This window comes from Anser brachyrhynchus, assembly GCF_964034855.1.
Source record: "Anser brachyrhynchus genome assembly, chromosome: 3".
Lineage (NCBI taxonomy): Eukaryota > Metazoa > Chordata > Aves > Anseriformes > Anatidae > Anser > Anser brachyrhynchus.
Genome location: NC_137696.1, coordinates 118,973,651 through 118,999,850, shown reverse-complemented (window position 1 = coordinate 118,999,850; position 26,200 = coordinate 118,973,651). Strand labels below are relative to the sequence as shown.

Genomic DNA, 26,200 nt, shown 5'->3' with positions numbered 1-26,200 from the left:
ATATCATTTCTGAATCGGACTGTATGCCCACTAGTGGCATTATTTGTTCAAGGTTGCTGTTCTTGTAAAAAGAATGACATACAAGCCTAATTACCAGTTGGCTGAACCCAAATATTTCATTTTTTATGGTCCGTGTAGCACTGCAGCTGACTTGTAAATCGGTTCCATCACTTAATGCTGACATGGAAAACATTGGAAGTTGCGTTACTGAAAGGGATCTGTATTTTTAAAGCCCTTGGATCAAACTGTGACATAAAGGCATATTTTCCATTCTAATACCATAGCACTTTTGTCTTCTAAAAAACCCTTTTTTGTCACCGCTGGCTGATATACACAGAGCTGGGGGCCACTCAGACAGGAAGCTTGGGAGCAGTGCTCTAGAACTGAATACCTTTGGCTATAAACTTGCTCTTTCTGTCGAGATTGTCACTTGTCATAAATTTTAACTGTTGCAGAAAGGAAAGTTCAAGTCATTAACGATAGTAGTACAAGGTGACTAACCAAAGCTACAGTGTGAAGTCACAGCCTGAGTTGTACTGAATTTGCATGTGACATGGAGAAACTGGAGAAACTGTCCGTCAGATCGCACTGACGCGTTGTGCTGGTCTCCATCCCTGCTGGTTAACCTCACGCTTTCAAATATTCTAAGCTTTGTGTCTTTGCTTCATAACATCTTTTACTTGTTTGCCCAACAGATTTTTTGGGTCGCACTGAAGTTCCAGTAGCAAAAATCCGAACGGAACAAGAGAGCAAAGGCCCCACGACTAAACACTTACTGCTGCATGAAGTCCCAACCGGCGAAGTCTGGGTCCGTTTTGACCTGCAGCTTTTTGAGCAGAAAACACTCCTCTAAGAACACTTTTTTAATTTATGAAGGACAAATGAAGCTGACAAATTGAACTTTTTTTTTTCCAAAAGATTCTTTGCCGTAAGCTGGTTATTAAGCAAGAATTCCTGCTGCTTCCATGTTCCCTCTCAGTTAGTTTCCCTTGCTGCGTTCAAAGTTGTCGTCGATCTATGCAAACACAGATGTTACTGTATGTACAGTACTATAGCTCAGTGCCTTTTTATTATGTTGGAAATATGTTGTTTTTGGATGCCAATGTTTCCTTTTTCAGGGCCATAAAAAGTATTAAGTAGAAATGTGGCATCGAAATGTGTGTATATTTTACCACTTGGTCTAACGTATAGACTGAGGAATGGTTTAGTTTAGCACTAGAATCATTCCGTTTAAAACCTGAAAAGTGATATCCACTGGAATCTTCCTGCCTCAGGACGATAGTTTTAAGGACTAAATGCTGAAGAAGCCTTAGCACTGGAGAGGTCTCCAATATATTGTATATTCTTTAAGAATCAAGTGTAGTTCTTTACTTGACTTAGTTCTGCACTGAAATCAGTAACTGCAACTTGATTTTTTCTTTCTGCTTCTGTTTGGTTAATCATTCTCTGCTGAGACAATGTGGTTGTAAAGAGTAACTAGAAAAAATATTTTAAATACTGTGACCCACAATGATGTGGAAAAATACTCCTCCGGCTTTTGGTTTTCCTAAATGTAAGTTATTTGTGTACATTTCCTTGGTTTTGCAGACCTCCATGTGAATCTTGAAGCTTTGACATTGCCAACATGTATATAGAGAGTAAAATATAAGTTTATTAATGTAATTTGTCTACAGATGTTTATTGATGCATAGTGATTTTTAAAAAGTATATTTTATTGTACAAGGGAATGTGAAATAATGAGAAAAACTTCTAGGATTAAATTCAAGAAAAGTTTATTAAAAGTTGGAAAGGTTTGGTTAGGGGAACTGTTAGCCCAATGTGAGTCTGTTTAATGAGACAGCTTGAAAGCAAAAACTTTCTCTTGGCACCAAAACCAGGGCTGATTGGAAAAAAAGTTTGTAAAGGATTTGATACTTTGTAACGATTTTACTGCCTCCTTTAACTGCTTTGTTGAAAAAGCACAGCATGCAGTTCTGGATAGCGCATGCCCTTGTTTTCCATGGGTGCTGCAATACCTCCCGATGTCAACAGATACACACTTGACTGCCATCTGTGTACCCTCCTGTTACAGGGCTGAGTAAACCTCTGTTACTTTTAACAGTTTTCTGTGGTTCAGTATTTCTAATCCTAAATAAAACTAAATCTTGGCAACCCTTGACGGACTGTGTGTGTACAGTGGGAGACTGGAGCTGCTTCTGTGCTCAGGCTTTGACACCAGAGCTCCTGAGCAGCCACAGCAGCAGGGAGACAAGGACCACAGCAGACACCACGCTACGCTGTAGGGCCCGTAGCAGCGTAGTGTCTGTGGGGCACTGGCAGCACGCTGTTGCTCAGTGCTGGCTAACATTTTGTGCAAGGACACTTATTGTCTCCTCTACTTATTTCCTGCCTTCTCCAAACAACGTGTGTGTACATTAGAGCCTGGCTTCATGCTACAGTAGTACCTTAACACTGTTTCACAAACAACATTTTGCAAGGCATTCACTGTGGGAGTTAAGATTTGCACAAAAAAAACATTATTTCCTTATTGGTGCTTTCTAAGCAGCTCTGTTGTACACTTGTGCGAACCGTGCACATCGGCAGGAGCACCTCCTTCTCGTTCACAGGGAGCTTGTTCTTACCACCCCAGGAGACCTCTTTCACCTCCGTGCAAAACTGCAACAGCTGAAGCTAAGTGCAAGCTTTGCCATTCCCTGTGCCCATGCTGACATTCCCATTTCTGGTAAGATGAAATACGTCAGACTCGGGAGCTGTAGCTATAGCCAGACCTGGGGATAACAGCAAGGGCTGGAACTGGAAATGATGGGAGCAGCGTCTCCTACCTTTCTTTGGCTGCTGGTAGCAGTAGTTCAGAAGCAGGTGTTTAAGACAATGAGTTTATTGCAGGTTTTTGGGAGACCTGGCCTGTTACCACTTGCTTTGGCAGATCTAACACACATTTTGCACATGGTACCTTCTGACAGCCCTGCTTGCCGCAGCAGTCAGCTGGAGGACCGGTGCCATCAGCTCTTGCTGTCTTTGTGGTGCTCCACAACTCGCTGCCTGTAAACAGAAACACAAACCATTGTCAGCCTGCTCAGGGCCAAGGCTGCAGAGCTCGGCACAGCTTCCTGCACTAGCTCTCTCCCACACTGAGTCACTCCAGGAAATGTTTGTCTTTGTGATCGGTTTTCCTTCTGGAACTTGCCGTTAGCCCATAATTGCTCCAAGCATTACACCGGAGAAGGCCTTGGGCATAAAACTTCAGGGCAGGGGCGGAGAGGAGAGTGCAGGCCTGGCTTTGGGAGGGCATCCGGTCCCCAATGAGCTTGGCTCTTCTTGTCACCTGGGAGCAAGCGTTAAGTGTTGCAGTGCAATGGCATAGCCAGAGGGCTTTCATAGAGGGGTGAATCAGAGCACCGGGACATGGGGAAAAAAAAAAAAAGTCAGCAACTAAAATTAGAAAAAAAAAAATCACTCTTCCCTGATCCTAAACACTTCTCAGTGCAGGCCAGCTGGGCCTTTCTGCTGTTTGCAGCTTAGGTAGCAGGGCAGCATTTCACTTTGCTTCTTCAGCTCAGAGAGCTGCAAAAGCTGAGACTTGCTGCAACCCCGTTTTCTAAACAGCCTTCAGCTGTAGCTAGAATACCCCAGGGAAGCCAGGTGACAAGTGCTCCAGCACAAGCACATACCCAGGGACTGTTTGGCAATTCATTTTGTCTTGTATCACATCCCCAAAGCATAACTGAGCTCTACTGTATTTTGAGCCCAGAGGTCCCTTCCAACCTCAGCCACTCTGTAATAGAAGTATGACCCCATTCTGCTCCCAAAATCTAGAAAGTAATAGTTAAAAACAAATAAAAACCCCTCGAGACTATTAAATCCTTTCAGATCTTCCAGTGAAGCATCCAGAAGGTGTTCCATGGCTTGAACTGTAGGGCTGGCTCCAGGCTGCATACAGAAAACACAAGGAATCCTCCACAAAAGCCACTTTACTTCAAGGCTTAGCTGTACATTAATCAGTGCTGTACATTAATATACCCTGCTGTCCGCTCCATGCCTGAGGGCTTTCCCTCCACCAACACTCCTTTCTCATGAAAAATACAGAATAATACAGAATAAAGCAGAATTCACCATAAAATTTCAGTTTTAGCCAAACAGGAGAGACCTTATCCGCTGTAACTGTCGTGCTGCCTCTCGATACACCCATTAACTCTCACCTCTTGGTCCGGTGGGCCTCGCTTGCAATGTAGGCTGACGGGATCTTCAGCCACGCCACGGCATCCATGCGCTGCCGGCTCAGAGGAAGCAGCGGCAGTTCTGCCTTGCTGAGCTCGTTCACCTCTCTGGCGGAGCACAGCCTTCCTGAAGGAGAGAAATGCTTCGTGTGAGCACCTGCTGCCACAAGGAAGGCACCACAAAGTGCTTCCGAGGGACACTGATCATTTAAAGTACCTGTCTCGCACTGCTTGACAATGCCTGTCTCAACGAACTTTCGTTGAACAGCTTTTAACAGAGGGTCCTGCAAGGCTGGTATCGAAACCTGTGAGGGAGGCAAGGATTTCAAGGATTTTGTCTCAAAGTCAGACAAATGTGAGCTTCAAGGCTAGCAGGGAGGAGCGTCAACCTCATTTTTGATGGATAAGTAGCGTGGATTCACACCATGTTCCCAGTGAAAATCATTTTCAAGAACTCTTGAATTTAAATACAGTGGGAGCTGGTACCATAAAAATTAAGTTTTAGCAAGTACTTTACTAGGTAGCCAAATAGGAGAGACCTTATCCACTGTAACCGTTGTGCTGCCTCTTGAAAAACACATTTGTTCAACCAGCCTCAGAGCAGCAAGTCAGAAACAGGCTGCCTCCTCTCTAACCATTAACTTCCTGCAGTCACAGGGTGCACCTAAACCCAGGGCGTAACCAAGCACGGCACCTTCCAGCACTCTGTACTCCTCTGCAGGAGGAACGGGTCGTACTCCGACGGGTCGTAAGTTTCCAAAGCCACATAGCCCTGCAGGAGAAGCGGGTAGAGGGTCAGGTCTCAGAAGGTTTTGGGGATAACACAGAGCATAGCACGAACGCAGCACGCTGGACGCAGTAAAAAAAAAATAAAACGGGTTTCCTAATTTTCACACACCGCACCTCAGAAGGAAGGTGACTGAAGCATAGCAGGAAAATACCTACATCCGTGTTAATTTATTATAGGCATAAATATATTACAAGTGCTTGCATGAAGCATAAATAATTACAGTCTAAAGTGATAATTGCTACTAGGGCAGACTAAGTAATGTAAATTCTGTTCCAGGAGAAAGGTTTTGATAAGAGAAGGAAACAGATCTTAACAAGAAAAGAAAAAAAGTGACCGAGCCCCCACCAGCCTCATTTTTCCTTCAGATGAACATTTCCAGCTTTCCTGTGGACACAGTTTGCCAGGGGCCAGAGCAAGGAGGGAGCATCCAGCCCATGGCCCTCGAGGTATTGGCCTTGCATAGTTCTTTCTGGAGGCTGGCGGATGCGATTTCAATTTCAGAGTTGGAAACACCACACTCTGAACAGTTCGGGAGTGCTGCAGCACACGTTCAGACCCCAAAAATGGGACCTACAGTGAGTTGAGGAGATGGCTTTGTCAATGAGGCCTGCGTGAACGAGGCCCCAAGCGCCTGTGCTGCTCCCAGACCCTCAGCAAGCACCTGGGCAGCGCCACAGGGTTTGAGCTCCCTGGAGCCTGGCAGTTCCCCTGGGAGCACACAGCTGCCACTCACCTTCTTCTTTTTGTTTCTGCTCCTGTAAAACTTCAAGCAGTTTCAGGCAGCCAGCTACTGCTTCTGAAGTGGGGAGGCGTTAGGGATGGCACCTGCTGGCAGCCCAGCACAGCTGAACAGACTGCCATCAGCTAACTGCGACCCCGAAGAAAAGCTACGACCAACCAGACATGGCCCTGGGGTAAGGAGGAGGTGAGACCGGGAGTCAAAAAGAGGCAGATTTAAAGCCAAAAAAGAATCTGAGCAAGTCATTGGAACAAAGGAGAGGCAAGGAGGGGAAGAAAGCCAAGGGGCGTGAAAAAGGAGGCAGAAAAGTGAGCAGAGAGAAAGACTGAGATGGAAGAACGTGGAAGGACAGCAGAGGGAAAAGAGTGTCAGAGGGCAGGAGGAGAATGGAGGAAGGGGTGGGAAGGCAGCTTTGGAAAGCAAGGGGCAGTGGAGAACTTGGAGGAATCGTCAGAAGGAACAAGGAGAGAGAGACACTGCGCTGGGGAGTCTGAGAGAAGAAAGAGAGGTAAAATGGTGGGAGACTTGGGGGAGGGAGTAAAAGGAGAAAGAGGGGAGAGAGAGAGAGAAGAGACTGGAGGTTTATCACCAGTGCTGTGCTCGTGTGGGGAGAAGAGCACGTCCCAGTACACCAGCCATGGCTTTTGGAGGGCACCCTGACCAGGCACAGGAGCTTTGGCTGACGCAGACCACGATACGGACAGTGCACACCCAACGTGTCCTAAACGCCAGGACCTCGGGAGCAGGACTGATTCAGCCCTTGGTCATTAAGTGCAGTTTAAATGCATGGGGCTTTCACATCAGACTTCTGAAAAATATACCATCTGCTGTCATTAAAATACCACGGCTCCCCCAGGGTTTTCATTTCTGGACGGTAAGAGCTTGTTTACAGCCACATAAATCCGCTGTGCAGCGGTTTCCATTGACAACAAAAGCATGCCCTATATATAAACCCGTTCTATCCCTGGGAGATGATCTAACTGCTCTTACTGCTCTAGGCGTGCAATCCCGCGATGCAGACAGTTGAGCCATGGAATCTAAACAGGGATGTGAAATTCAGAGCAAAACCAACAAGCATTTCATACAGTCATTGCGATTTTTGTGAGTACTGCACACAGAGTGCGACAGCACCCATGTGCTGGGTCTGTTCACCTGCATGCACACGGAAGGGAATTGCTGGTGTCTGCTCCCAGCTTTTTTTCTTTTATAAAGCTTGACCGGTAGCACCCAAAGGCACAAACATGTTTCACAGCCCTCTACAAGCAACTGCCTCCATGACAGAAATTTACTTCTTGATACCTTCTTTTTACAGTAGTTTAAATAGAGGGAGAGCTGTTCTTCCTTCCGTTTCTCTATTTCGTCACTCGACTGGCTGTCCATCTTGTCCTCAATTTTCTGCAGCAGCGGCTCTGAAACATCCTCAAGCCATTTCTTGTAGAGGATCTCCTTCTTTCTCAGATTTAAGAAATCATTGTGCCTCAAATACCTGTCCACCTCCTAAGTGAAAGATGGAAAATAAAACCTATGCAGTGTGTTGGCCTAACACATTAATGAGTCCGTGGGTGCAGCTGCACAGCGCGGCTAACCCGATCTCACTGGGCACTGCTGCCCTGCTCTCCGTCCTCCTTTCTGCTCCTCCCTCCCTCCTCTTCCCACCAAGCTCTTCTTTGCCTTTTTTTCCTTTTTTTTAAGCCGTAGTGCAACACTGAAAACTACTCACTTTCCCCCCCCAAGGTTAGTGAGCTGAAACCTGTTCAGAGTGGAGGGCTGATAAGCACCACACAGTGCAAGAGACGCAGCGGGAGAAGGAGCTTCTCCTCCAGCAGGGACAATCTGCTAGATCAGGTCAGCCCTCCTGGCCTTTACTCACAGGCCCACCCCTGAAACAAAAGCTGAAGAGAGAGGATTCTCAAACTCATATTTCGGGTGTTAACACTTCAGTCCCATCCTGAGGAGGTCAGAGGCCTGTGCTTCTATATTTAACTTTCCGAGAATACAGACAATCGACATTTTATCGCAGTTCACTGATGAAGAGAAAATATTTGACATGCAGGAAAGCACACAGCTAATGAGAAAAGAGAGATCACTTCTTACCCTCACAAAGTAATTTTCTCTGTCCAAGATGGCCTGAGCAGAAGTGATGATGCCTCGACTTTCATCAGGGGCTGCCTGACAAAACACCAACAAAACGCATGAAGTAAAAGCAGGAGCCAGAACTACCTTTGAATTCAAAATAATTACTTGTGCTGCGATGAAAGGTCTATTACACCAAGGCAGGCAGCAGAAACACAGCCAGTGAGCCTTGCTCTGAGGAGTTGGGTTCAATGTGGCAGCAGCAATGTTTTGGAAGAGCGGGAATGCAGGTGTTCCGTGGGAGCAGACCACATGTTCCTTGGCATGACTGCACTGCCACCGGCTCCTTGCCCCTGGCTCAGGCGTGCCCCGTGAAGGCAGCAAGGGGCACCTCTCCCCACAGAGGAAAACAGGTGGAAGAGGAAAGATAACAAGAAAAACGCTTCCAAAGCAGGAAACCGTCTTGTTTCTGCCTTGCTCGTGAATTTGTCTGCATCTTAAATCTCAGTGACTTTTGGGACATCAGCCAAGCTCTCCCTCTAGGATCATCCCCATTGTACTCTTTCTGAAGATGAGTGTTAGGATACTGAAACACATTTTGAGAACAACAGCCCTTGAAATGCTCTGCTGTTGTAACCTGATTTTTAAACAGGTAATTTATTGCACCGTCCAGCTTATTAATTGCAACTCCAGCACCTAGTAAAGGAGCACAGGCAATACAGACCCAATTCATCTATCGTTTGTGGACGCAGTCCTTGAAGCAAGGCAGGGAAGACAAGGCAGGAACTGGCAAGGAGCATCAAAAAAAGGAGAAATCTGAATTTCAGGTGTGTATTAAGGCCCTTTCATCCTAATATCTGCAAAAAGTTGCATGTTATGATACACCTGACATATCTGCATCACTTAATCACAGGAGCTTTCTAAAACCAAGAGCTTCACAGCAGCAGGCAGGCCCAGACATCTCCCCGTGAGAAGAACACCAGCAGAACGCACTCAGAGCACACACTGTGAGCAGGTGGGAACTTTGCCTTCAGGGTGACACAGCTCCGAAGCACCTGCACAGAGCTAGTCACAGGCTTGGTTAGGTTCTATGTGGAGACTTCCAGCACGCTGAATCACATGGAACTCAATAAAGCTACCTCACAGGGATGCAAGGGCTCAATAAAACCCCCTGGATTAATATTTTCAGAGTTCTTTGTTCTGCTTCCCAATGACAGAGATATCTCAGACTTACAGAACCTTGCAAACAACCCTTTCCCATTCCTCCCTTCAGACTTTCTGTTCTTATTCCTCCACTCATACCTTCACATGACTGAAGTCCTTCTGTGTCAGCCAATATTTGGTGGCATTCTTCTTCCCAAAGAGTCTGCTGCAGTTAAAAGTGTTTGCTGGGTTGCTCCTTGCTGGTGCTGAGGGGAACCTCTGGATAAAGGTAAAACAAGGGAAAGGTCTGCATAAATAGTCAGCCAGCTTTATAGAGATCAGGTTCTTACCTAGGTTCCACAATCAAGCTACAAACCAGAATGTAACCAGAAGAAGTTCACCTAAGCCCTTCAGACCACGCTGCCCCACGAACAGCATTATTCCTCTGCAGGAACTACAGCAAAGCATCCCTGCAGCCATTCGCAGGAAGCTTCAGGACAGGGGAAGAACATTTCAGACACGTGAAACAGAAGCAATGGAGATTGGGATATCCCGATTTAGAGCAACGATTTGAATGGTTTGGGCACTCTTCTTCAAATAAATATATCTATAGGTTCAATTCTGCAGTCAATTTCGGCAGCTCTTGTAATATCAGACTGCTGTTTACTGAGTCAGCAGCCTAGTCACATGTACCTAAGACAGGCTTAATGCAATAGCATTTCTGAATTTAGTGCTGCTGACCGGCACTAAATTTGGGGATTTGTCTGGAAGACTCACACAGGACTTGGATGCTAGATAGCCTTAACTTCCAACAAAGTGTCTGAAAGGACAGAGCACATGCATCTTCATGTGAGACACGTTTCTGAGCATGCCAAGGAGGGAGAGACAACAGCACAGGAATGTTCCTGCTAAGTGGGACTCTAATGGATTCAGGCAGATGCCAGTGCCAGCCCTGGCAAGCAGGACAGGCAAGGTGGCAGGCTAGAACTTCAGTGGGTATCAGGTGCTGTTTCCAAGACAGGAACTCAATTACACCCAAATGTCCTGCGTTCTCAATTGCAGGTCCTCGTTTCATGTGTCCTGAACTTTGGTTCTTCACAGCCGAATTTACAGCTGAAGGAACGCTGAGTCACTCACCTGCCACAGCTTCTGCTGCTCATGTTCTGTTACGGGTCTGGGGCACTTCGGTCTTCGCTGCCAGGGAGTCTCCAGGCTACTCACAGCACATGTTGTTGGATGAGTCTGGGAGAAGCATGAAAACATTCAGAAACGTCTGAAACTACCCCATAAGCATGAAGAAGCTGATTTCCTCAGAATTCCAGACAAACAATGTTACAAATCTCGGAAGGAATTCTACCTGCTGCCAGCCAATACCAACAGTGTTTTTGTATCACAGTAAGTTAAATGGAGGGAGACGAAGTATCAAGTTTACTGTCAGATACTCCCTCTGAGAGTAACTGTCTCTTCTCATCTCCATGGTAAATGGACAGTAAATTTTGTTTCAAGGAACAAAGTGATTCACAAATTACTCCAGAATGCTTGCCAGCTTCGAAAACAGTTCAGTCATCAAATTCCACCTCCTTTTACTTCTTTCCTTTGTGCTTTTTTCAATTATGTAAAAGTGATTTTCAATAACCACGACATTCCACCACAGGGATAGCTGTATTTTAGTGGCTTTTAAAGTTCTAGCAGATGAAGCTTACACTAAAGTTCTGATACCAAGCCAGGAAATTCCATCTCCTCTATTATATGTGTACCAGGACATTTGGATTGATTTATAACAGGGTGACAGTAGAAATGCGGAGATAAAATGGCCTTTACAGGAATTTCTTTTTAAAATTCTACTTATTTCAGATTCACTGGAGAGACCGTGCTTCCAGGAAATGATGTATTTACAGAACTATTTAGGCAAAAAGTGGCCCAAAATAAAAACCTGTTCTATTATGATCAGACCTGGGAATATCTCTGACTAACTAAAATGATTGCTGGATACACCTGCATCGCAGTATGCTGTCAGCAGGATTAAAAACCATTTTTTACAGGTTTCTCTTGCTTCGTGAGTTCTGTTCAGCAGGGCAGAATGTTCTCCCATCTGCTCAAATCCACACATAGGCTCTGCCTAAACACAAGGTTTTGCAGAAACTTTTGGAAGATAGATTAATCACTTCTGTGAGAAAACGTAAGTATCCTTACGCACATGCCTCAGTCCCCTCAAAAGCCCCTGTTCTGACAAAAGCCTTTAAGAGAAGCTGCCCTGCAGGCTCGGAGTCATAGAACCACAGAATCTTCTAGGTTGGAAATGACCTTCAAGATCATCAAGTCCAACCATACTTAACTTATTAAATAATATTACTTATACGTCAACTTACTATCTAACATGTAATTACCATGTCTAACAGGAATAAAAAGTAAAGCAAGATTACTTTTGTTGCTTGTGTGTACAGATAAAATCCTTACAGACAGAAGAATTAGTAAATTTGCTAAGTAAAAATCCACATGCTCATGCATTTTTTTTCCTCATAACAGAAATGCTGTTTAAATTAAAGAAACTTACATATCAGAACATACTGGTGTGAGGATTCTGCTATATTTAATGCATAGAGAAATTTTTTGAAAGGGTTTCCTTCAAAATCTTCTGTTGTTCATAAGGCCTCCAGCAACCTTAATAAAGATATACCACTGGAATTTTTAGTTAATTCTAAAGTGATGTAACCAGCATGCTAGTACTTCTTGTTTTTTTAAGACCAAGTCATGCTGTTGAGCTGTGAGGTACAAAAAGGAAGGGAATGCTCATCTCCCAGGGAAAGAACTGTCCCGCTTCCCAAATCTATATGCAAATAACAGGGGTGAAAAAAAGTACTTAGTACTCGGAGCAAAATCATCTTGTTACACATCCAACATCCACAAAATGCTCAGCTGCTATTTCTTAAGATATCTTTTACACCTATCCTCGTCCCCATCTCCTCGTCACACAGGGGTGTCACCCCTTGCGAGCACAGCTGGGCACCTCTCTTGGTGGCTCTGTCCCCCCTTTTTCCTTCAGGTGCCTGGAGGAGGAGGGCAGGAGGGGAACACCAGCCTCTTGGGGCAAACAGGGCGCAAACCTACAAGCAGGACCTGGTAGACTGTGCATGAGATTTAGTGAATCTGGCATTTTGACATGATTTGAAACCTTGCCAGTTTCAGGCAGACAACCCGGACTGCTGGTTTGTGACAGAAGGAAAAGCATTAAAACAGACACTGTGCAGGCATCTGGAGGGCCCACAAGCACCTCCACCACCTGGTCCCTCCACTGGCTGGGGACATCAGTGACTGAGAATTCCAGGATCCCCTCAGGGCCACAAGGGCAGAACTGCGTCCCACCACACCCCTGCCCCGCAGCTTCCTGAGCCTTGAGGCAAAGCCCAAAGCCTGAGGCAAAGCCCAAAGCCTGAGGCAAAGCCAGGTCAGGACAGCAGCACCCCGAACACCCCTCGCCGGGGCATCCCAGAGTGGAGGACCCCTCACCGGCCTCATAGAGGTGACCCCCAACGCTAGGATCCGCTCACAGGCCCCAGGAAGGCTCGGGGCAGCCGCTAGAAGAGGCGAGGACGGCAGCCATTGCCGCGCCTCAGGGCAAAACCACGGCTCCCTCCCCAAAGGAAAATGGCGGCGCCCTTCGCACCTCAGAGCCGCATCACACACACACCCCCTTCCGAGTCCTTCCGCCTGAGAAAATAGTCCCTCCCCACTACCTCCCGCCTTTCGGAAGAGGTGGGACACCCCGCACGGGCAGCGGCCCGGCTCGCCCGGCCCCAGGGCAAGCACCCACCGGCGCCATTCCCGGCTGGAGCGAGGCGAGGCGGGGCCGGGGAGCGGCCGGATCCCTCCGCGCCCACCGCCCTCGCAGCCCGTGGCAACGCCAACCCGGCCCCCGCTGACACGGGGTAGCCGCCCTCAACCAATCAGAAAGGGAGCGCCCCGAAGGCTGAGCCAATCAGAAGCCGGGTAGGCTACCGTCGGGGAGCGGGGGGCGCGGTTGCCATGGCAACACCTCAGCAGGGAAGGCGGGCGGGGGCCGCAGCCTCCTGTCAGCCAGGGCCCAAGGGGAGGCTCTTGGAGGGGTCCCCAGCCCCCAAGCCGCATGCCCCTCATGCTTTCTCGATTTTAAAGTCAAATGCGTCCTCAGTACTCAAAAATTATTAATAATTGCTGGCCCGATGTCCCTGTGGCAGGCCGTTGGCTACGCTGATAAGCCTGAGAGCTTTCCTTAGTTGTGATATTAATGTGATTTCCACCACCCTCACATTAAAAAGTAAATAAAACCAGATTAAGTAGCAATAAAACTGCCAAGTTTAAACAGAGTTAATGTTTATTAAATTCAAAGATTTCATACATTTCATACAGCTGAGACAGCTGGGGCTATTCAGCCTGGAGAGGGGGAGGCTCGGGGGCATCTCGTCAATGTGTACAGGAGCTGCAAGGAACATGGAGCCAGGCTCTTTTCTGTGGTGCCCAGTGCCAGGACAGGAGGTTAAGGCACAACCTGGAGCACAGGAGGCTCCCTCTGACCACCAGGCAGCACTTCTGTGCTGGGCAGGTGGTGGAGCCCTGGCACAGGCTGCCCCGGGCTGTGGGGTCTCCTCCTTGGGGATCTTCACAAGGCATCTTCTCATTCTCTGATTCTGACCTCATGAAACTAAAGGGAAAAGCTGGAACTGAAATACAATTTATGCCATGTCTGTATTCTAGTGCTGTCAAAGTACTAGTTTTCTACTGATTAATTATGATTCAAGCACAATGGCAGTAATAGAATTTTACTATTTTCTCAAGATTTAACCAGCATCTTGTGCAGCCTGGAGAAGAGAAGGGTCTGGGGAGACCTTGTATCAGCCTTCCAGTACCTAAAGGGGGCCTACAGGAAAACTGGGGAGTGACTCTTTGTCAGGGTGTGTAGTGATGAGACAAGGGAGAATGGCTTTAAACTAAAAAAGAGGAGATTTAGATTAGTCATAAGGGAAAAATTCTTTACTCTGAGGGTGGTGAGGCACTGGAAGAGATTGCCCAGTGAAGCTGTGGGTGCCCCATCCCTGGCAGTACCCAAGGCCAGGCTGGATGGGATTTGGGCAGCCTGGGCTGGTGGGAGGTGTCCCTGCCCATGGCAGGGGGGTTGGAATTAGATGATCTTTAAGGTCCCTTCCAACCCAAACCATTTTATGATTCAATATTCTAAGATTTTTGCTGCTTATCCAGACAGCCAGAGATATACCATGAGATAAATGTTTACTTCCAAGCAGCACCATTGTGGAGCTGCACTGACCCAAAGGTCTAACAATAGCCATGCTAGTGCTGAGCATTTAAAAGAAAATGGTTTTTGTTTCAGGCCAAGCCTGGCCCAGAAACCAATACTTCACACCCCAATTTCTGCTCTGATCTGCTGGTTGTAGCAAGTTTTTTTCTCATTCCTTACTGTTCTGCTGTTCTCTGTTTTTTAGGATTTTTTAATTTTGTTATTTTTCTTATCTGAGGCTTAGCATTACTTCTGCTTAAATTCCTAAATTCTCCATGGAGAAAGATCTGGTTTCCAATATAAGAGGAGAGGAGAATGAACATTTATACATCTCTTTCTTTTCACAGAACAGATGGAAAATGAACCAACTTCAGGCTTTGTTGAATGGCAGTCTTATCAGAACAAAGCACGTGGAAAATGCAGCTATTATCAACATAAATGAAAGAAAAGTCTGTGCATCAACCTTTGGCTTTTATGTAAGAGACGAAAGAGTGTCATGGGAAGTGACAGCAGCGGTAGAAACTCCGGGAATCTAGAGCACAAAGTAGTGATCATGTCAGGGAGTTCTGCACTGTACTAACGGGACCAGCGGCTTCTTTCAGACTAAGAGCTTGAGTTAAATGGGTACAGCCTAGCTGCTGCTATGAGAGCTACCTTCTGAAGTTGATTGCTAATTTCACATCTTTGATCTTTGGAAGAAAGATGCCATTTTAACTGGCATTTTCAAGGGGTTGTTTTTAAGCACTTGCACTCAGTGATCCCCCCTGTGCTTGTAAAGGAGATGTTCTTAGGTCCATCTGCTGGCACTGAGATGTGCTGCTGTGGCACGGCCGCGTCCATACTATCACCTCTAAACAGAGAGGCTCTACCAAGTTGCTTCTGGGGAGCAGTCCTGACCCATTCTCATTCTCCAGACTGTGCCTGGGAATTGTTTGCAAAAGTGCTTGCTGGCCCAGGCCAAATCTGTAGGTGGACTGTTATAACAGTACCCAGAAGTACCCAGCTCCTTGACACTTGTAGTTTTCTGGTATAGATGTAGTTTATCTGTTTTCACTGTCTATCAGCTGATAAACAGAGCAGAATAACAGCACTTCTGCTCGTATTGTATTACATGATAAGGCTGAGTCCTACCCTGCATCGCCTTTTAACAGAGGGCTCCAGTCACCACTGGGTGTATTAATTCTCTAGGGAAGTGCTGGTGAGTAGTGGGACTGCACAGATAGTACCCATAGATTAAGCAGTTTCAAATGGGATGTTGGAAACACAGTGGACTCTATAGAAACTAGGCTCAGTTTTGATTTTTTTTCACTCAAAAACATCTTAATTTTAAGTGAACTATCGAAGAGAGTGGGAGGGTGGAGAGCTGTTCATCATTGCAAAGATGTACCCTTTCGGTCCGTAACACTGTGTTGTGTGAACATAGGTGCCACCAGAGAATGCCATAAACCTGATCTACACTTTCTACAATAACTTAATGCAAGTTAGAAGGGAAGGACTCTACTTCAAGCAGAAGCACTATAAATGTGTCCGAGCAGATGAGTATTCCATCTATCTTAAAAATGTACGTTGACAAGAGCTATGGCAGTCCTGAAAACTTTGGAAGCATCCTTTTTCTTTCACTGCCTGGTTACATGAATACCTTAACACAAGCTGAAAGCCTCCACACGCTTCTTTCCTTCTGTCTCTTAATATCACCTTGCCAGCAGTGGAATTAAACAGCTAACACCATTCACTTCAAGCTAATCAAATTATTATTTATTCTTCATCAAACAAGAAGGTTTTATCCGTGCTTTTCCTGGCACAGCCACATGCCTTTAGAGCAAGCAAGGCATTAAGCTGTATCAATATGAGCTCTCTCTTTTCAGCTGTGGGCAAATGGAGATGTAAAACTTGGGTGGGATGCTTGGAGGGCACAAGTTTGGTGACACTGGTGGCCATATTTCAGTGGAGCATTTATACTCTGTACCTCAATACTTGCATTAAAATTAGAAGTGTAGCCCCCATGTTTAGTCTATAAACTATCTGCCTTTCACTTTCAGTTAAATGTTCCTTCTTTAAACTGTTCTGGTGTTTCCCTGGCGCTAAATGGTTCCTGCATGTGTGCATTTATGCGAATATATACATCCCTGCATGTCCACCACACATCCCTAGCACCAGCTGCAGTGCCTGTTCGACAGAACTGTTAGATCAGCTCACCTCATGGGATGCCAGCCTCAGTCATTCACCTCCGAAATACAGAAACTGAAGCTGCATGCTCAGGATGGCAGTATTTTGTTATTACTGCTAAATCGCACAGTCTGAAGTAGATATATCCAGTGAGTGTTACTGGGGTCTTCTTAACTCTTCCCCTCCCCAGTAAAGCCATCCTTGAAACGAGCTGAGTAACCTGCAGAAAAGGCTGAGCTGCTTTTAAATTTGGACCCCCGTTCAGAAAACATGCAGTACTTCTCAGTGTCTTTTTCCAGTCATTATTACAAATCAGTGAGGTGGAGTTTGGGAGTTAGGGTTCATAAACACTTATGCAATTTCATATAAATACCTATTTTACTTGCATTTATTACTGCTTTTGCATATGACTGAGCACTACGGTAAAACTTCTTCAAAATGCTGCGCAGTAATACATCAATCATTGGAAGTGAGAATAGGCAATACAATAAAAACATTTGAGTGACTTGTTTTAATAGTCAGCAGTCTTCAAAACACGCATGGACGTGTGTTGTCTGCATCATGGCTTAGGCTTTGAGAGAGTATTTGAGCAACGAAAAGGTCTGTAATTAGCTCAAATTGTAAGGCAATATGTATGCACGTGTATATTTTCAGAACCTTGTGCCATTTTTCTGTATTATCCAGCCAGATGGAGGCCTGATAGCTGTGAAGACCAACGCTTTCATCCTGATTGCTACTTACAAAGTGGGCATGTATCCCAGCGTGTGCGTGGAAGCTGTGGAGAAACTCGGTAAGAGAAATGAATGCATCTATGCGCCTCCATGTCAATGTTTCATTTACTGGCTCTGCTCTCGCACACAGCGTCAAAAATTAATCTGACAAACTACCAAAATCTTGGGAATTGAATACAGGCTTGGGTTATTCCTGCATGGCTAAACCCTCTCCAGTCATCACATCCCACGTGTTCCAAAGCCTCCAGGGATGTGAACAGGTTGCAGAATGCTCTCTTGCCTTGGCCTTTGTGGGACAAGTTTTCTGTTAGTTACACTTGAAGACAGTGGGACCTGACAGCCACATCTCATTGACCTCATACGACTAATCCTTACCCAGCGTCTTCTGCACACATCCTTTGGACATTATCTTTGATATTCTGATTCCCAGCCCACTTCTTCAAAGACAGTTTTGCTCTCTAAGGGTATCAAACTTTCCTTCTCTGCCTAGTCACCTTTCCTACACGTGAATCTTGAGACATCATGACGTTTTTTTTCCTCTCTCATGCTTTGTGCCACAGTTACAAAGTACCTCTTCTCTAACAAAAGTGCCCGTTTCCTTCCCTCTTCTGCCAAAGTTTCCTTTGTGTGCCCACTCAGGTTTCTCTCTCTTGGGTTCAGTGTGTTAAAGACTTAGTGTTACCATCTCTTTGTTCCCCATTTGAGAATACTGCAAAACTTTGCAGACAAGCTGCAGAATCCCGATAGCATCTCAAACGTAGTTTTCTCTTTGGGTGGAGGTGCTGGCAAGGATTAAACCAGGGAGATAAATAACAGTTACACATCTTATTGCTGTAGTATATGGCTGACTATATCAAGTATCCAATCATTCTGTCACATCATCCAGATGGATAAAATGCACGAGAGCTGATAGCCCTGCTGATATAGCGTCAGCCTCAATAGCCCTGAGTTTCAGTGTGGAGACAGAGGTATTTCTAAGGAATATTTTTTAGACCAACAAGGTCCATCTTAACCTTTGGATATGCCCATCTCATTTCCCTGAATAGGAATGAAATTCTAGACCCATTTTTCTCCTAGCATTTGTTCCTCACTTAGGTGTCTACAAGTAAGTGGAAATAACTTGTGTTTTGACTAAGCATTTTTAGTCTGGAATGAGCTATAAGACTGTCAGTAATAAATTCTTCATCAAACCTTTTTCAAAAGGTTTTTATAATTTGAAAGCTATGATCAAGAGCAGTTTTCCTGAGTAAAGTCTAAAGTCTAGTCAACATGTTTGCAGGGCCAGACTTCCAATAGTTTTGACAATGCACATATTTTGGAGTTCTTGCTGTTCTGGATGATTTCTCTCTGAAGAGAAAACAAAATGGCATTACCTTTCTTTGCATCTGAAGAGAGATTTCTGCAAATGACTTAAGTTTAAAGTGGTCAGTGTTTATTCTGTAGAACAGGTAATACCTCATGAACATATGTACCAGTATTTTTAATGTGCAGCTGTAAATGCTGATATCTGTTCTTCTGATTACAGGCTGAGGTGGATCTGAGCTTGAAAAAAGTATCTCTATTACAGCAAATCTGTGTATGACTTTAATCATATTTTACTGATTGTATTTTATTTGCTTATTTTTCATTTTTTATTTCCTTGTGTTCTTATAGCAGACTACTTTAGAGACAAGGGTAGCTGAATCAGCAGAAACCTTGAACTTCATCAAGCTCAGAAGGAAAACAAGTATAGATGTTTGATGCGTTATCCAACTCCAGCAAGCACCTGCTCTTTTACCACACTCCAACTGCAGAGCGATGGCTGTTTCCCCATTTTTTTTTTCAAGAACTCTTGAAGGTTCACTGCTCCCAAGAGGACTACCTTATGCATGCATCACCCAAGTTTTTAAATAGAATTGAAAGTGATGTCCTCAAGATTTGGCTTAGGATGCTTTCCTTAATCTTTTGAATGTTGTCTTTTAGCCTGTTTCTAGATAAGAAAATTATTCATCTCCCTGAGCAAAGTAACTTCGCTCAGAGCATTTCTCTCAGCTATGTAGCATGACAGACCCAAGGGACTAAGGAAATTGTTACATTAACAGATTTTCAGTTTGCCCTGCATGCCCTTGAATATTGGAAATAAAATACGTTTTTCACATCAGTTTGCTCTGTCACTGACTGTTACAGAAAGTTATTTTAATCTGCAGTAGACTGCAAAGCTCTGTGAGAACTGGGGAGGAGGGACAACGTTCCTACCAGGCTGTAATCAGACTGTGTATGTTGTAGGACATCAAATAATTCTCATTTGGGTGAACCCCTTACTGTTCAGACAACAACTGAGCTATTTCACCAGCTGAAGACCAGGTTCAGGAAGACCAGGCCCCATGATCTTCTCATCTGCAGAAACAAATAAGCTACTAGCCCTTGGAGTCGTGTGAGAACAAAATATTTTTTGCTAAATTTGTTTCTAAATTAACCTAGTTTCAAATAAAAGTTTAAATGTCTGAATCCCAAAATATCCAAATCAATTGGAAAAGAAACCCACAGAAGAATCCCACGCGGACAGCCAGATGAAAAATTATATCATTTTAAAATGCTTTGAAATGTCAGTTTTATTCCCTGACAACTCCCAAATACTCGTGAGCTGGCAGCTAGGATATGGAGAAAGGCATAACCTGATGGGAAGTGGCAAAGCTCAGCCAAGAGGTGAGAGCGGGCAGCCGAAAGAGCAGGTAGAAATGCCGCGGGCTGACAGACACGAGCCAGCAGACTTAGAATGCTGCGGTCTCAAAGGAAGGGGAGCAGACTAAAAGCCTCCTCAGATGGAGCATGAGGGCTGTCACAGCCCAACGTGCCCTTAATGCAACCTAGGTTAATCCAGCCTCAGCTATCCAGAGTCCAGAAATCCAAGCAGAAGTTCAGTGCTTTGCCCAGGAAGCTACAGACACACACCCTGCAGATCCGTGCTCCGCCAGCAGCAGGGTAAAAGCACCAGACCAAACCTCCCTGCGTGCTGGGGGGTGTGGGCGATCTCCACCTCGATGCCAAAGGGAAAGGCTGATTTCTGCTATACCTGTGGAATAAACCAGGTCCGTGGGGAGAAATAATTGGTGAAATATTTCCGGATTTCTGACTCCGCTCACGTCTTTCCCTCCAAGGAAAACACAACCTCTTCCGATTCCACCCCGTGACTTGCCGAGGAATAGCAGGTTGCAGAGCCTGGAGAGGAGGAAGCGGGGCCAGACTCTGCTCCCAAGGACAGCCAGGGCTGCTGCCAGTGCAGAGGAGCAATTCCTTTCATTACAGGAAAAAGGTGGGTCACAAACCGTGCTCAGGAACCACGGATCTCCTTAAAACTTGTTTCGGGCCTCTGCTGGCAGATCTGACAGCTTGGAGGTGTCGTGCTTGGAAACTCGGTTCTCAGCTTGTGCATTTCTCTGTGCATTTGAAAGCAACGTAGGTATTCATACCGTCACTACACTTTTTTTTTTTTTTTGGTCTTTTGGTGGGTCTGCTTCTAGCAGCAAAGCATTCAGACAAATGCAGTTTAGTGGACTGATGGAAGAGGGACAACAATGTTTTTAGTGTGTGATTTTTAATTGACTACATTTGAACAGATTAAGTGGGGGGAAGACCTGTTACAGGGCGGTACCAGATGGATTTCCCACTAAATTTTTGTGCTAATACACACAAACGTGGGACCGGATTGAGCTGTTTAGCTGAAAACAACAAATAGCCAGCCAGTCAAAGAATTAAATGCCTTAAAGTTGTATTTTATGCAGATAGTTGGCAGCAGTTGTTTATTCAGCATACAACAGCCATAGAGCACCACCCTGTGGGGATTTACGCTCCTGGGGTTTCAAGTTTATCATTCCACACCTCCAGCCTTATAACAAATGATTAAGTAAGCACTAAGGTCATCGTGCAAGTGATTTTACAGAGGTCAGTCACGTATTCCACTTCCTTGAAGAGGGCCTGGTTTGCCCTGCACACATCTTTGGGCAGCAGACCTATATGGTGTTCGTACACTGCAAAGTACAGGAACAGACTTTCCCATCGTGATTCTCTCTTCTTCCTTTCTGCGTCCACCCAGGGGAGATTGCTCCAGATTTGACTTTGCCAGGCGGAAAAGGGATTGACATCGCAGCCTCATCTCAACAGCTGCTGGTGGCAAAGCCGAGGAGGCCAGAAACTGTCTGAGGAGATTTTTAGAGAAAATGTTGGCAGCCCATTTTGATTGCCCAGGGGGGCCAGAAAATCTGTATGTGAAAGAAGTGCTGAAACCACATCCAGGAGAAGGAGAAGTTCTTGTGAAGGTCTCTGCGAGCGCTCTGAATAGGGCTGATTTACTCCAGGTATGTGTATGTTAAGCAGGTTTATGTATCTGAAAACTACACCAACTTTTCAAGTCCCCATTTGAAGTCTTTACAAATCAGAAGAATTAAAAGAGATCGGGCCTGGTGAGCATTTGTATCTGAGACTTCAAAGGAAATCTTCATAGGGCTAAAAGAAGAGATGTCTCTTGATTCAGTAGGTAAATGCTTTATTTATTTTTTTAAGAATAAAATATACTTAGTAATGAAACAAGAAGCATTGCCAAAGGATAGAAGATCCTTAAATTGCTGAAACATTTACATAGTCCAAAATCAGGGTGAAATAAAAAGGCAGTTAAGTAGGAGACATGCAAATAAAATATCGCAGGTCATTACACTCATTGATGTGTGGCTTCTCCTTCCCTACCCTCTCTTTTGTTTTGTTTTAGAGGAGAGGGAAGTATCCTCCCCCCAAAGGAGCAAGTGATATTTTAGGCTTAGAAGCAGCTGGAAGTGTGGCTGGGCTTGGACCTGACTGCAAGGGCCAGTGGAAGATTGGCGATGCAGTGATGGCTCTGCTCTCCGGAGGTGGCCAGGCAGAATACGTTACGGTACCCGAAGGATACCTGATGCCAGTTCCAAACGATATGACTTTTATTCAGGCTGCAGCCATTCCTGAAGCCTGGCTAACAGCCTTTCAGCTGCTGCATTTTGTAGGTGAGAGGTGCATTTGCAAATCTGTCCCATCAAAACAGCTCGCCTTCATTTCTGTTATTAAATCCTCTCTTTGTTGCCCCCATCTGAATGCTGTTTGCCTTTGAAAACCCTTTTCTCTGTCACTCACATGGGCCTTTTACTTATCTGGCCAGACCCAAATTCTGAAATCTTGACCACAACATACTCTGCTGACTGCGTATTTACAAGGAAGGATATGGAAAGATGGCCAGTTTTTTCTTTTCATCTGTGTTTCTCAGCTTGAATCGTGATTTCCAGTAAACCTAAACTCTGAAATAACTTACACGTTCTGCAAACAACTGAATACAAATCCTACTTGTAAAGATTTGTCTTCACTGCAAGCATGACCATATCGTGAATTTTCCTCACTAATTGCATTGTGGAATTACAGTAGACAACATCTGCTTGTACCTTGCTTCACAGAGATGTTAACTGTACGTAACATGCCCTCTGAGCTGATTTAAGAAGGGCATAAGCTTACACTCCTCGTTTTTAAAATGTACTACAGAGGCACTACTAATAGCACTTTTCAGGTCTTTCTTCAGTTGACAGATACCCTTCTTCTATCCTTTTCAGCAGTGGTACTTAAAAGCTATAATAAAGAACATGAGTTACAAAGAAGTATCTTCCCTCACTACCACAAATTCAGACTTGATTCGAGCTGTGTTGCTTCCAGTGGGTCTGTACTCAATTAGGATGATGTCCCCAGGACTACTAGGTGCCCCACTTCCAGTAGCAATCAGTAGGAAACAAACAAATGCATTAGGGCAAGGTGTAGATGGTAAGATATCAGGTAGAACTGGTCCTCAACAATACCCGCCATTTGTGTAGCATTTTTCCACTACTAAGTGCCTGGTATTAACTCAATGAATATTATTAACATTCTACTGGCAGCAGTGGATGGTCCCAGTATAAAAAGGCTGGCAGCTCTCACCCTGGCAGCTTTGTCATGGTTGCTCACCACTGGACAGGACCCAGCTAATGTCATTCCACTGAAGTCAGTAGAATGGAGTCCTGTTTGTACACTGTGAGTTCTGTTCATTCTGGATTTGTTTATTTTATTAAGTATATGAAGATATAAACAGTACACAGTTGACAAAGGCATCTCTTTCAGCTTTCAATATTTTCATCTATTCAGTATTTTCCACCTTGATCATGTTTTACTCCACTTATAAAACCAACAGGGCAATCATTTCCCTTATGTCCTCGTTCAGGTAAAATACAGAAGGGGGAGAGAGTGTTGATCCATGCCGGAGCTAGCGGCGTTGGTATGGCAGCCATTCAGCTGGCAAAACTGGCAAAAGCTATTCCCATCGTGACAGCAGGAACTCAGGAGAAACTCAAAGCGACAGCAAACGCTGGAGCAGCTGCAGGGTTCGACTACAAAAAGGAAGATTTTAGTGAAAAGGTCTTGGCGTTCACCCAAGGTAAGAACCTTTGAGTGAAAGGCAGAGTTGAGGAAGAGAGTGTACCTCCTAAAGCATATGCACATCACTCAATTTCAACCGGGACTTGCCATCATCTTTTCAAAGAGACCAATCTTGCAGAGAGGCATGATTCACTTCAAATTTTTCATGTTCCCTTTGGTGCTGAACAGGATGGGAATCCAGCAGTATTGAATCTGCTTTATTATGGATAGGGCCTAAAACAGATTTTGACAAGAAAATGCAGAAAATCTTGTGCCTTCCTTTTCCCAAAAATAAGTTCCTGGCCAATTTCCATACTGAGTTACTAAATCCTGCTCTATTTCAATTCTATGCAATGTTCTTCTCTTCCTGTCCTAAACTCACTTTTCAGTACTGTAGACTACATTTTATCTTGGAAGTGATTTATTTCAGCTGAACTTGCAAAAATCACCTCGCAGGTTAGAATAGCAATTCTGTAATCAGTGGTCAATTTAGCAAGGAGGAAAGATGTCACCTTAATGAAGGAATAGACAGTAAGGATCCTGTTATCCTGTTCAGCCCAAGAATGTAACTTTCCTTAGTTTAATTGGGCTCTGTTTTCTGCATGGACTCCCTTTGGCTTCATGTTTATTTGGGGCATAAAAATTGTGCTGATATTATTGTTGCATCTACAAGGAAGTGTAGCACTTGTATTTGTGTCTGGGCAAAAAAACTCTTACAGTTCTCTTACAGTTAGAAAAAAGTAGCTTTTATAAGCATTTGAGACAATTTGTGACAGGGTTTGTATCTGTTATCTATAATGATTCATTTTTAGTGCCTGATGCTAGGATTCTTTACAAATCATTGTGCCAATTCCTAATTTCAGCAGAAGGATTTAAATAAGAATTGCAAGATTGATTCTGTACCTACAGAGAATAAGGTTTTAGTTTCACCTGAAATTACCCTACCTTTAGTGCAGCTCAACTATAATTGGCTGATTTTTTTTTCTGTTTCTACTTGAGGTTCTGGAGTAGATATTATTTTAGATTGTGTTGGTGGCTCTTACTGGGAGAAGAACCTCAACTGTTTGAGTACTGATGGACGGTGGATTATTTATGGACTACTGAGCGGAGGTGATGTCCATGGAGATTTGCTTGCAAAGCTGCTTTCCAAAAGAGGGAGCATTCATACAAGTCTATTAAGATCACGAGACAAGGAGGCAAGTAATAATTATCAACAGTGTATATAGTTTGATCTTAAAATCTATGGTAGTTTTGAGATCTTTCTTATGATATCAGCACTAAAACAGAATCTAATGCATTATTACTAAAAAAAAGCGTTACCTTGAACTATCCCTACAAACTTTAGAAAACATTGCAAAATTAAGTTACATTTTCCCTTTTCTACTTGTCTGAGATGCTTCCCTTTTCTAACTACTGCCACAGAGGTATGATACGCAAGACTTTTTAATGTACTTCATGAGTACCATAATTTAAAGGTTTGTTCTAAGAAACAAAACTCAAGTGATCAGATGACTCAATCAAGTCTGGGGGAGGGGTAGAGAAAAACCTCCATTAAGTCACCTACAGACACACTTTTCAAAGTCAAGACCAAGTTTGATTCCACGTTATGTGGAAATTTCTCAGTTATTACAGTAAAAAACACCAACATAGAGCTCTAGGATAAACTTTGTCCATAATCCAATACATAATATTTTCAAGAACCTTACGAGTTTGAGTTTTAAATGGTTCTGCACTGAGCTTTGGCCACTTGTTTTGGAGAAGCTCATTCCCTTAAAATACAGTTCATCTATAAATAGGTTTTCTTTTCACTAGCAGTTTATACCTTTCAGATGTTTACATGTCTGTCTCACTATGAAATATCTGAGAATTGTATACATTTTGCATGCTGTGATTAGAGATACTTCTGGGAATGAAACGACTAGAAATAATCTTCAAAATACTTTCATTTTTCTTCAGTATAAGGAAAAGCTGGTGAAAGCCTTCACAGAAAACGTGCTGCCGTATTTTGCCCGAGGAGCCTCCCCTCGCCTCGAGCCATTTGTCGACAGCGTTTACCCTCTGCATGAGATCGCAGAGGCACACAGGGCAATGGAAGAAAACAAGAATATTGGCAAAATTGTCATTGAAATGCCTGTTTCAACTTAAAATTCAACTTAAAAAAAAGTGTCATTTTAAAAAAAGATGAAACTACTGCTGTAGTTACTCGATGGGTAGGAGCATTATGGATGTTGTAAAAGCAGAGATTCAGCAATGTCTGCTTCCCTATCTGGAATGATTTATTGTGGAATGACTCAAAAAAACGAGGCACAAAGGAAGGCCTTACAGGACACATTTAATAAAAAGACTCACGTTGCTGTGAAAGGACTCTGATGTTTTATTGTGGAAGGACTCAAAAGAACGAGGCATAAAGCAAAGCCATGCAGGACACATTTAATAAAAAGACTCATATGCAGCTCCAGCGTTATGCCTTGAACCCGTGAGTAAAAGGCGAAAAAAAACATTTATTGCTCGCCAGAGCTCCACAAGCCACAATGAGGCCGCTGACGGCGAGCTGCACTAAAATGGCCGCCCTCCCCTCAGGCGGCTGTGGGCTCCTAGCGCTGATAGCGTAGCGGTACGCTCCTTGCGTTACGTCGC

The 26,200-nt window shown here is 44.4% G+C and overlaps 3 protein-coding genes across 16 annotated transcripts in view; 2 read left to right on the top strand and 1 right to left on the bottom strand.

The window, feature by feature from the left end:
* ITSN2 (intersectin 2) overlaps positions 1-2,151 on the top strand; it is an 81,202-nt gene extending 79,051 nt beyond the window's left edge. For all 10 annotated transcript variants that reach the window (XM_080587345.1, XM_080587351.1, XM_080587350.1 and 7 more), the window contains one exon: positions 696-2,151. In XM_080587345.1, coding sequence (XP_080443471.1) covers positions 696-853 — 158 coding nt within the window. In that variant the 3' untranslated portion in view covers positions 854-2,151. The remainder of the gene's footprint in view (positions 1-695) is intronic.
* Positions 1,558-12,886, bottom strand: FAM228B (family with sequence similarity 228 member B). Of its 5 annotated transcripts, none has more exons than XR_013949395.1 (10): positions 12,470-12,640; positions 10,100-10,204; positions 9,122-9,241; positions 7,841-7,915; positions 7,046-7,243; positions 4,912-4,989; positions 4,435-4,522; positions 4,200-4,344; positions 3,184-3,325; positions 1,558-3,038 (listed from the first exon to the last, which is right to left on the bottom strand). XR_013949395.1 is itself a non-coding variant. In XM_080587359.1 (9 exons), exons 1-9 carry the CDS (start codon positions 12,780-12,782, stop codon positions 3,003-3,005), a joined length of 858 nt encoding a protein of 285 aa, XP_080443485.1. In that variant the 5' UTR covers positions 12,783-12,886; the 3' UTR covers positions 1,558-3,002. The 5 variants fall into 5 exon arrangements, 3 of the variants coding, with proteins under 3 accessions (XP_080443485.1, XP_080443484.1, XP_080443486.1); XR_013949396.1 differs by lacking the exon at positions 3,184-3,325 and having other exon boundaries at positions 1,558-2,719; positions 2,823-3,042; positions 12,470-12,623; XM_080587359.1 differs by lacking the exons at positions 3,184-3,325; positions 12,470-12,640 and adding an exon at positions 12,774-12,886 and having other exon boundaries at positions 1,558-3,042.
* TP53I3 (tumor protein p53 inducible protein 3) lies at positions 12,715-25,924 on the top strand. The gene is made up of 9 exons (XM_080587376.1): positions 12,715-12,949; positions 14,579-14,707; positions 15,655-15,792; positions 17,082-17,187; positions 21,320-21,462; positions 21,870-22,137; positions 23,370-23,582; positions 24,563-24,759; positions 25,520-25,924. Exons 2-9 carry the CDS (start codon positions 14,591-14,593, stop codon positions 25,706-25,708), a joined length of 1,371 nt encoding a protein of 456 aa, XP_080443502.1. The 5' UTR covers positions 12,715-12,949; positions 14,579-14,590; the 3' UTR covers positions 25,709-25,924.
* The last annotated feature ends 276 nt before the right edge of the window (positions 25,925-26,200 follow it).